The sequence below is a fragment of the Denticeps clupeoides genome, chromosome 14, assembly GCF_900700375.1.
Source record: "Denticeps clupeoides chromosome 14, fDenClu1.1, whole genome shotgun sequence".
Lineage (NCBI taxonomy): Eukaryota > Metazoa > Chordata > Actinopteri > Clupeiformes > Denticipitidae > Denticeps > Denticeps clupeoides.
This window is the reverse complement of record NC_041720.1, coordinates 16025901-16037961: the sequence shown is the minus strand read 5'-3', so window position 1 is coordinate 16037961 and position 12061 is coordinate 16025901. Positions and strand designations below refer to the sequence as shown.

Genomic DNA, 12061 nt, shown 5'->3' with positions numbered 1-12061 from the left:
CCAGGGGGACTGTCCCTGTAACTACTGATTGTAAGTTGCTCTGGATAAGGGCGCCTGAGAAATGCTGTAAATGTAAATAATTTACAATTCACAATGTTTTGTGAGTGTAAGTGGTAAATAATGTTGATAAATAAAAAGTGGAAAAATGTTGATACGCAAAAGTGTATTTAACTCAAGGATGAAATTGTAAACAATTACAGACGCCCAAGAATAATATAAACACTTATATGATATATGGACACCATAATGACTGATACCACAATGTGTTTTAAAGGACTTTTGAAGGGGAAACGACAGTTTAGCAACTTTCTAATCTAAAGCCAGCAATTTATTTAATACACTCTGACAATTTTGATGGAGTCCCACATGGATTGATTCCTGGTCCACTTCTGTTTTCACAGAGAAAAGCTTCCTATTTGATAAATGATGGTTTACATTTTTAGATATGCAAGAAACATGCAACTGTGCAATATATGCCATGTTCATAATGTTAAAATAAGAATAAATATTTTATTAATTTGGGGAAATTAATCTAAAAGTTTAAAGTGAAGTGATTGTCACATGTGATACACAGCAGCACAGCACACAGTGCACACAGTGAAAAATGTTAGAAGTAGTCTTTTATAAATAATCTAAGGTCTTAATTTTAAAACTTGATTTTTAAATCTTGCTTTAAATGGATTTAATTTCCCCAGAACTGATCGTTCTCTTAACGTTGGGCTTGTTTCAGTTTAGGTTCATTACAATGAGAACAATTTAAATGAACAAGACATGTACCTTTAAATTTAGGGAGCCAAGAAAGACAAACATTGTTGGGGTTTGATTTGCACAAAAACAGTACATTTAATTCAAGTGTTTTCCAGCACAAGTACACAAGAAAGGAGTCCTTAGTTTCCTCTATCTTCTCTCGGCGGTAATGAGAGGATGCCGATGGGGGGGGCGGGTGGACTCTGACTGCTACACTTCCTGTACGCACCAACCTTACGAAGGAGTAGGCTATAAACCACGGAGAGCTATGTCACCAAAAACCACAAACAGAACTACAGCCACCGAGTGACACAGCAATAAGGAAAGAGAGTCTGGAGAAAGATAGAAGGCTGGCAGGGACGGGGAGGGGGGAGAAAGACAGAGTTCCTAGGTGAAGGGTAAGGAAAATTTCGTTTTTTCAGTATTAGCATTGTTGCAAGGTGCAAAATGCATCCAGTGCCATTTTTATTTTTTGGAGCCAAATGTTTCAGGACAACACTTGAATATTCTCTACAGTTTTCCTTAATAATTTTACATAACATGTAAACGCAATGTCATTCTATTTCAAATATGCATTTTATGCGCATATTACTAAGAAACAAACAAGAAGTTAAGTTTGTAATGGTGCAGATACTTGATAAATCCAGGCCGAGAGCAGAAAGGAAAAAGTCAGTGAGAGATATTAAGAGAGATAACGAGTAAAAAAGGAGATGACAAGGACCAGGACATGACTATGGGCAATAAATACCAAGGCAACAATTATAATAATTACTTAACAAAATAATGAAAAAAAAAAAAACACAAAATAAACAGTATAGTTGAATAAACCTAAAGCCAGTGTACAAAACTGAATTTACGGCAAGGAGGAGGAATGTAGTTTTGCAGCCAGGTATGAAGCGAGTATGTAACAGTGCACAGTTCTTCCATGATGGATCACTAATGTCCAGAATGAGTACATAAGGTTCCAACAGATAGGCACAGACTACACCAATGTCTAGGCTAAAACACATGAATCTGTCCATTTTTATTTTTTTTTTTTAACATTTTATCAAGTACAAAGTTAAAATGCCTTTTAATATATTCATAAAAGAGTAAAACAATAGTGCTTTTCCATTACTACGACAACTTAAAAACAGTCATTGTCAAGACGATTTTTAATTCCTAACAATATATTTTTTCTTATTATTTCAGATAAAATTGTTTAGCACCTTTTTGAAACATATTCCCTCTTTTCAAAGATTCATTCAAACAAAATAACCTCCTGCAAGTTTGCAGAGAAGCACCATCTGCTTTAAAGCTGTTAACAGGTTATTGGATAGATCTCACAAATTCACCTGCCAATCAAGTGATCAACCTATGCAGTTCATAAATACAAAATGGGGGCGGAGTCTTGGGCCCCGCCCCCATTCTAACTGCTCCTTAGCTTATTATCACAGAACCTCCATCTCGGCCCCTCCCCATGGCATTCTGACTAACATGATTATATAACAGTAAAGAATCACATCTGCACAACCCAAAGGCCATTGAAAGACAGCTAGCACACAAAACATAATAAAATGATTTTAAAAAACAGCAAAAGGCAAACATACCTATGTACAACTATTTAATATTTTGTTTCTCAATAATAATTATTCTGAATAAGCCTGGATGTCAATCTGTTTCAGCACAGAAATGGGATATGGCCTGTGTTTGTCCAGTTGTGTTGTATGTGTGTCTGTGTTTGTGTGTGAAAGAGAGAGCGTGTGTGTATGTGTGTGTGTTATTCAACCGAGCCAGACGGAACTGTTCAGTCTGGACAAACAGAAGGATATCCAGGCCAACACTTGATTGGATCAAGAGGGTTTCTGTCATTTGCAAATGGTAGCTATATAGATCCAGTGCAGAGGCCTTTCCTACAGTTTCAGCCCCTCAACTTACTGTAAGGGGGTGTTAAATAATTCACAACATGTCACAACAAAGACATCACTTGTTAACACTTCAGCTGATAAGGAATCCCCTTAGGTCGGTGTTGGTATCAAAATATCCCCTGAAGCCTACAGTAAGTAGTATAGCCTAATAGACAGACTAACACAAACAGCCCAGGAAATCGATTTTTATGCCTAGACCTGATCGGAAGGGTTGTGGAGAGAACGTTGAGCACCCATGTTTAAAATAGGCCATGACCCCTAAGAGGCAGGAAGTTCTGGGAGCACCATGTGACCCTCGGGGCCACCTTCCCAGAAGCCCTGGCAGCAGAGAGCGTCTGAGTGTAGCGGTGTCCACCGACAGCTTTCCGTAATCGCTATCGAGCCAGTTAGTGTTTGTGCTGGCTCGACCGGCTGAACTAATTGACTGTCTCACAGTACGTTTTCTTAAGTTTCTGCACCTGATAAAGAGCCTACTGTACTCTAGAGACATTAAAGAAGAGCGTGCATGTATTTGTGTGCGTTTGTGTGTGAGGGGGAAGGGGGGGGGGGGGGCGAGGCTCGCGGGCTTGAGGCAAGTACATCTCGATAGAAAACCGCGCCCGTTCATTCACGCCCCGCCCCGCCATCCCGCCACCTCCCCCATTGCCTCCACCATCCCGTACACACGTAGGCACTCACACACATATACACACATAAGCACACACACAAGCACCAGTACAGTGAAGACTCCAGTATCTGAGAGGTTTACAGTAAAAATGACAGAACCACTGTTCGTAATACAGTAGAAATGATGTGAGCTGGTGACGCGGTTGCCTTCACTTGGGGACCAGGTAAGCTTTGTTAAGGTACTAAGTTTTGGGCTAATGCAAAATTGCAACTCCCCCACTCACAAAAGGAGTGCTGTAATTTGTGCTGCTGCCCCCTTGTGGCTGGGGGAAATACTTAAAGCCACAACAATTAACAAAGGAGACACTGTTTTTTTTTCCATCTCTCTGATTAAAAGCCCCATTTTCGCCTTTGAATACACATTTCAAATAATAATAATAGCAATAAGGAAAATAATATTAATCATATTAAAAAATTCTCAATGCCTCTCTGCTAGTTGCAATCTGAGCTCTTCCGTCAAAATTGATATTGCATTTCATACAAGGTTACACAGAGGTCACGCAGAAGACTAGAGTGAGAAACACACGCAGCCCACCCCGCTAAGTGTGTATTAGTTCGTCTGGGTGTGTATGTTTGTTGTATGTGTGTGCACCTGTGTGTCCCAGTAGTAAGGCCTCGTGAGCGTGGCTGAGTGTATATCGCTGAGACGGAGAAGAAGAGAGGAAGTCGAGGTGGAAACAGTGAGCAGGAGCATGAGACAGAGAGAGGCAGAAAAGAGAGCACCATTAGCTTTGGTCACCAGTAAGGTGGTGCTGTAGCTGAGCAGTAGCATGTAGTACCTCGGTTAAATGTTTTTCGTTTGACCTGTAAACAGTATTGTGTGTTTGGGTGGGAACAGGTGACATGTGTGTTGTTTGGTTGCGAGGGCTCCCTTTGACAGGCCTGAGCAGAGAGAGGGCATGTGTACTGCAGAGGAGAGACTCGTCGCAACCCTGACCACGGATTCGGAAGATGTGTGGATGCGGCGGTCTCGGGGCAGGGGGTGTTAAAAGAAGGACTAAAATCCCCCTCCTGTTCGTCCTTCATCTTGTGCTCCGAACATGTCCCAGACACCCCGTCTACACACGCACGCACACATGTTCACAGTACGCTGGCCTCTCACTGTGTCACTCTCTCTGTCAGTGTTGGAAATGGGAAGCCACAACAGCTCATACACACAGATCAGAAAGTCATAAAAAACAATAATCAAAGCAATAGCAAGAAGAAAATAATAAAAGATAAAAAACAAGGACATAGCATGAAATATGTGCATTAAAATATTTTGAATTTTTTTTTCTGATTTGCTGAAAATCAGTTCCATGGATAGCACCTCTGCAGAAACAGTAAAAAGTTTGGGGCTGGATCTACATGGTCTCAGGAAAGGGGCGGGGTCATGACGACAGGAGGGGGCGGAGTCAGCCCTTGAAGAAGGTCGTAAAGAGGGCAGGGCATTCTTGCATTTTTTCCCTTAAACGCAGGCAAAATAATCCTTCAGTGGGGCAAAGAGATGTCGAATGACAGGGACGCTCCAGGACCTTCCCAGAAGCCTTTGCCTCGCTAGTCGACTCATGTTTGACACATCTGTGTAGTGGACGGGGAATCCAAACACGCTAGAAACCAGAGATAAAAAAAGAAGAAGAAGATATAAATGGCCATTCACATACATTTTTACACACTCACAACACAAACACACACTCTACATGTACAACAGGCAAATTTACACAACTACAGTTCATACAAACAGCATAAACACACCTGCAAGGAAGTATATAAGGAAGTAGGGCTGCAACCACGAATCGATTGAATCGATAAAAATCGATTACTAAAAGTGTTGGCAACGAATTTCCTAATCGATTCGTTATGTCGCGCGACGCGGACACGTTTGATTATTTAAAAAAAACTTTATTTGAGCGCGGAGCGGAGTGAACACACTCGGTCTCTCTCACGCACAGATGCTAGCAGAGTTTGGCTCCTCATAGACAGCGCGGAGCAAAAATAAAAAAACAAGCGGAGGTAGAGGACAGACACATGGCGGAGGTAGAGAAATTTGTGCGAAAATATGCAAAAGCGACATGGCACGGCACGGGAGCACCACCGCAATGATCCAGCACCTGAAACGCGTGTTTGATGAGGAGGAAGGGAGTTCAGCAGCAGGGTAAGTTGCTACAGAATCCTACTTTTGTTCCGTTTTGAAGTGAGGAACGTAATGTCCCTGGTGCTGGTGTTTAACTCGCCGCGGAGGAGAACTAGACAGGGACTTACAGCGCCACCTACAGGTGTGGAGGGGGGAATGAAACAGCGTTCGGACTGTTCTCTGTGTCTCCGCGTGGACGACTCGTCTATTGTGTCCCTGAGCAAGACACTTAACCCTAAGTTGCTCCAGGGGGACTGTCTCTGTAACAACTGATTGTAAGTCGCTCTGGATAAGGGCGTCTGATAAATGCTGTAAATGTAAATGTTTACCCGTCATCCAGCTTGACAAGTATGACAAGTTAGTGTTAGCTCGTTAATAATAGTAGTAAAGCAGGGGTGCTATAGTTACTTTGCATTAAAAGACTAAAGACATGTTTTTATTCACTAGCCTTTTTTGGACCATTCATTTTTCAATCTGTTGTCATGTATAGCTACACTGCAAAAAAAAGCTTTTCTTACCAAGTAATTTTGTCTCGTTTCCAGTCCAAATATCTAAAAAATCTTAAATCAAGATTACTAGACAAGAAAAATGGCATGAGAAAATTAAGTGATGCTTAAAACTTCTGTTTGAGATTAGATCTCATTAAGATTAGTTTTCTTACCCCATTGGCAGATCATTTTGCTTGTTTTAAACAAACAATCACTTAACTTTGAGATGTTTTATCAGAAAACAAGACATAATTTCTTATGCTATTTCATGTGTCTAGTAAATGTATCTTGATTTAAGATTTTGATTTTTTTGTCCTGATTTGGACTGAAATCAGGACAAAACTACTAAGTTAGAAAATAATTTTTTGCAGTGTGTGTGTGTGTGTGTCAGTGTGAGAGTTTGTGAGTGTGTTCTTTGCTGAGAACAAGTTCTGACATTCAAACAAATCCTGTTAAATTTTCTGATTTGTATTGTTCTTTATTTTTTTTATAAATTATTTATCGTTCTGGCAGCTCAGGTGGCACTTTATTTTTTTTAAAAAAAGTCTATATTTGGCAGATGTAAAGCATACATGTGTATGTTTTTTGTGTTAGTCCATTTTTTTATTTTATTATTATTATAACAGCTCAAGGAGCAACATGTTTGTGCACTTTCTAAAGATTTTGGTTCTGTTTTTGAATAAAGGGTTGGAAATGAATGCTTTTCTTGTTTTTTTGTTTTTTTCTAACCCGATTCTACGATTAATCAGATTAATCGATTATTAAAATAATCGTTAGTTGCAGCCCTATAAGGAAGTATTATCATATATAATACATCTGTGAAATCGCACATCCCTAAGCAGACAAAACTAACACAGTCTCAAGACAAATCCTCTGACACAGACAGCACAAACATCTCAGAATCATCACCTATGACCCCGTGTTTCTTCTTCCAACACCTCGTTTATGCCACCCTGCTGCCCCACCCAAGAGTCCAAGCTCTTTCCTGCCCTGCCCCTGGCCACTGTCTTACCGCTCCATCTCAGTGCACCACAGGATGTCCTCCTTATCGTTCATGAAGACGGGGTAGTGCTGGTCTTTGCCCTGCTTGATAGAATTGGACCGAGTGGTGATGGTTCTCACTTTGCCGAACTACAAGACAAACCCAGCTTTCAAATGAGCCACGCCACCTACGACGCCCCACCGCTCTGTTTGCCCAATCAGGAGTTGCGAATATGCAAGGATAGCTTGCATCAAGATCTGCTCAGATGCATGGTGAATGAGAGCTACCTGCTGTTGTGGCTGACTTTCAATATCAATTCCATATTAAATCATCAATCTAATGCTCACAAAGAGCAGTAAACTCAGAATAATGGGTGGTCTAACCATGCATAGGTATTAGCTTGTATTAGCTAGATTGTATGAATTGTATTGTTATCATATGTATTATATTATTAATGTCAATTTGATTTGTTTTTTTGTTTCTTTGCAACAATGCAAGAAACAAAAAAACGAGGCATGTAAAAGTTAAATAGGCAGTGACGTTATTAGGCAGAAAACATTAAGTCCATAAAACCAAATATGGGAAGTTGTCTACATCTTGTCATTATCAATCTCTGGAATCATTTTAGCCAAACTACAATTTGCCAATTATTGTACAGTTGTCTATGTCTGACTTTGATGCTTCTCAAGACATGCTTCTCAAATGGTGTAACTGTACAGAAATAACATATATATATCACATTTTAATGCAATAAATAAGGAATTCAGAAGGTGAAATGGCTGTCTATATGTGTCATGGGGAGTCTCCTGGTATGGCAGACAGAGTCATCATACATGATTAATGACAAACTAAACACAGCTATCACATTATATGATCAGCATTATTATAGAATAATAATAAGGAAAAAATATTATGCAATGAGAACTAACACAAAAAACTAAAACATTATCTAATGAATTCTATGATGGTAAGACATGCATACATGGACATGCACATACTCCTTCTCACCTTTGCTGTGCGGCCATGTTCCAGACAATCCTGTAGGTCCAGCTTATCATTGGCCATGGCAGTCAATGGTCTGATAGTATCAGGACATAAGAAATCTCATTAATATTTCTGTTTTACATTCAGTAAGCCTGTGCAATAGTGTGAGAGCGTTACCTGTTCATTCCAGGCAGGTTGCCCCAGAAGTAACGCGCTCTGTGTGCAGCGGACACCTCCTTGGCATCGATCATAACAGGGTTACACTACAGAGGAGGGGATTAGGTCACTTCATTTTGTCCATTCATTAATTAAAGGTAAGGAATGCCATATTGGTAGTTAAGAAGCATTAAAATGATCATTAAAATTGACATGTATGGAATAAATGAATTTTGTAGTAAAGCGATAAAACCAGCTATTGACAAAGTACATACAATACAGAAAACAACCACAAGATGGCAACCCAGTCATCAGGGCACTCTATCCTGTCCTCAGTACAAAAAAAAACTTGGCCTGGATGGTGGACCTAATGGACCGGACCAAGAGGTACTGCTAGAATAATTGTGATTAGCTACTGATTACTTTCCTGGCAGCCCCTGGATGCACTACATCAGTGACCTGACATGAACAGAGGAGGATGGGCTCCCCTTTGCTGAGCCTTTGTTCTTCTCAAGGTTTCTTACTTTTCCAGGGAGTTTTTTCTCGCCAACTGTTGCCTTGGACTGCTCACTATGGGCCTTGAGCACTGGTCTAATGTGAAGCGCTTTGTGCCACTGTACATTGTAAAAAGCGCTGTACAAATAAAAATGGATTGAATTGATTGATTGAAGCAAGCTCAAACCCATTTGAGATAACTCTTCAGATAATCTACCCCTTTAATTAGCATACAAACTGTGGATTTGCAGCAATAATCAAATTAGCCTACACCACCTTACAGACTGGCAATGATGACTGTATACAGGGAATATTGTGTGTAAGTGTAATTTGTGAAAGTACCTCCAGGAAGCGAGAGATGTCCCTCTTGTCACTAACACCCATGGCAACCACGTTCTCAAAAAGCCAGAAAAAGGGCCGGTCATCACCATCTTTTGGCCGAGCCTCATGTAGCAGTCGGTAAAACTCAAAGAACAGACGGCCAGTGCCCTCTGGAATATAAACACATATACTGCATGAGACACATTACCTATGTTCTCACTATAAACTAAAAAAAGCTATTTCTATGAAAACTGGCTGTGGCTGTACACAGAAAAAAGGATCATTATATCATTATTTATACATTGCTTATTTGCCTGCTTTTCTTTTATGTAACTATACATTTTACAAAGCAAACTATATAAACATGAAATACAATCGTTACCATATACCTCAAGCCTATCTTGTTGAATTATATCTTAAACTTTCAGTGTATAAACTCATTATGACAAGGCCCTATTCATTTACATTTACATTTACAGCATTTATCAGACGCCCTTATCCAGAGCGACTTACAATCAGTAGTTACAGGGACAGTCTCCCTGGAGCAACTTAGGGTTAAGTGTCTTGCTCAGGGACACAATGGTAGTAAGTGGGATTCGAACCCGGGTCTTCTGGTTCATAGGCGAGTGTGTTACCCACTAGGCTACTAACACCCTAACACCCTAACATTCAAATAAAATGTGTTCATGAAAGAAGTTCACCACAGACAAATGTCTGATAGCCCACAAACATATGCACTCATAAAATGCAACATTATTATAACACAAAATGTTTACCATAAAGGCCTTTCCGGGCTGGATTGACAATGGAGAGGTCATTACATGGGCTGCCTCCTATCACCAGGTCAAAGGGACCCCATTCCTGAATCTGAGGACAAGGAAGGAGTGTTGAATTACAGGCACACCTATATAACCTATTATTCTAAATATGATACTTATCCATTCAAGCTCAGACACATGTGGTAAGCAGATATATATAATGCCTATGCTGTGCAAGAATGCACTTAACTAAATTATGTGCCTATACAAAACAATATCTTCTGGACACCAAATGTCTCATATTCAGGTTGCTAGTATCCATATAATAGTTTAGACCATAATGGCAGAATAAATACTGTAAGTGGCTGAGGTGTCAAAATGATCTTAAAATTAGACATACTCTTTTTTTCTGATACACTAAACATGATACCTCAACATCGGCAGTAAAACTGCATAGTGTCTGCCAAGAAGGTTTTCCCCCATGATTTAGAAAAAACGGGTACCAACAAAAAAAAAAAAACAGTTCTAATTAGATACCTCACTTTGTCCAGGGGCGGTTATTAGAAATAAACAGGTTTGAATGGGCTTCAATAAGAGCAGCCCACCCTGCCCTTGGGTATTTTCAGCGAATGTATCATGTCCGTGGATGAAACAGCATTAACAGCAGCTTTCACAGGTGGGGGAATAACACAGCTCTGTAACTGAGGCTGTTAAGCTAAAAATGTCAGTGCTGCAAAATCATGGTAGCTGCTGTCATTCATGTTTTCTGATGAAACATAAAGAAATATGATTGTTGTGGCAGAGGGAAGGTATCTAAGGTATGCGTCAACCCAGCATCAAATTGTGATTATTGGACAGAATATGATGTGTGTAAATAGTTGATGTGTGATGCATTTACATTTTACAGGAACACAATGTTGTATGTGGGGTTTGAATCTGTGACTTTGTGGTCTTCTGGTTCATAGGTGAGTGTGTTTCCTGCCAGGCTACTACCACATAGTTAGGGTTAGGATATAAAGAAATACATGAATTGGCAATATGCTTTAAGAATTAAAAAATGAAGTCCATTTCACACCTCAGTATTTATAATACAGTAAAAAAAAAAGAGAAAGAGAATACTTTTACAAAAAAGCAATAATAATAATACTTTTACAAAGGCAAATGTTATGAAAGGCAATAATAAATATTCATGTTGATAAAAGAAAAGTAAACCATTAATGGTTTTATATAGATTTAAAAAATGTTTTTATTTACTCAAAACGTATTCTGAATACATAACCTTTTATCTATCGTAACAGAATACATTACTAACACATTTATAGTAATATATTCAATATTTTTGCCCAACTGTGGTGATTTGTGGTTATTATATATTAAATAAAATGTTCCAATTGCACAATCAAATGGCCTCTGGTAATTACTCCTCCTCTCTCTGAATATTATTATTAGCAGCAATAGTAGACTCAACAAGGCAGGATCACAAGGCAGCAGTAACAGCAACAGTAACATATTTCTAAGGGTAATTATAATTTAAGGGTAATTCTGGACACATCCCATAGATTAAATTACGTCACCAGAGCAACAGTACCACAGCACACCTAAATAAAAAGCAATGTAATATGCACACGTTACAATTGCCTTAACCATTGCTTGTCAGTCCAATTGTGATTGTGAAACAAAATCTGAAAAACATAAACATATGGATTGAATGAAATACTTCTAAACAGCTTGTTATGGTAGCACCAGTGGTACAGTGGTACATGATCATATGCGTTTACCGAATATTTATAGATCCATATGGTTTAACATACTAACCCCCACTCCCCTCCACACCCACAAATTCTCAGAATCAAAGAATCTTTCCTCATATCAAGATTTACAAGTGACAGCCCTCCAACCAATGAAAATATTCTCAATACATCTGGCACTAATATGATGCAGCCCCTAGGGAGCTAAACATAATCCTACAGAAATCATAAGGAATGTAGAAGGAGAAACATCTGTTTTTAGGAAAGTTGAAGAACAACAAACAATTTACAACTGTGCAGGGCTCTATGCATTAATGAAAGCACATCTGTACAGGGTTCTCCACCAAAGGGAAGTAGAAAAAGAGAGTGACTGGATGAAAAGGTGAGAAGATGGGAGAATGCAGAGCCACTCACATGTTTGCGTGTGACGTTACGGACATCGCCCACATATAGGATGCGACCCTGGTGTCGAACGATGCCCACGGTGATGGAGTCTTCACACACCTCTGAGGCTATGTAACGGTCAACCTGGATGCCAAGGTCCCGTAGCACCAGCAAGCCTGGGGAGAATGTCAAAGTTCAGAGAATTAAGATGCCAAAGACAAGAAAATACTAGGATCAGCAATGTTCCAAGTCACATTAGTCACAAGGATATTTTGTTTGCATGTGGCCAAGTGTAACACTCACACACATGTC

The 12061-nt window shown here is 39.6% G+C and overlaps 1 protein-coding gene across 4 annotated transcripts in view; it reads right to left on the bottom strand.

Annotated features, from left to right (window-relative positions):
* Window positions 1-818: 818 nt before the first annotated feature.
* The window catches only part of LOC114763861 (DNA (cytosine-5)-methyltransferase 3A-like), a 112077-nt gene continuing 100834 nt past the window's right edge, over window positions 819-12061 (bottom strand). For all 4 annotated transcript variants that reach the window (XM_028953667.1, XM_028953670.1, XM_028953668.1 and 1 more), the window contains 7 exons: window positions 11780-11925; window positions 9636-9726; window positions 8881-9029; window positions 8065-8150; window positions 7912-7981; window positions 6934-7052; window positions 819-4909 (listed from right to left, as the gene is read on the bottom strand). In XM_028953667.1, coding sequence (XP_028809500.1) covers window positions 4768-4909; window positions 6934-7052; window positions 7912-7981; window positions 8065-8150; window positions 8881-9029; window positions 9636-9726; window positions 11780-11925 — 803 coding nt within the window. In that variant the 3' untranslated portion in view covers window positions 819-4767. The remainder of the gene's footprint in view (window positions 4910-6933; window positions 7053-7911; window positions 7982-8064; window positions 8151-8880; window positions 9030-9635; window positions 9727-11779; window positions 11926-12061) is intronic.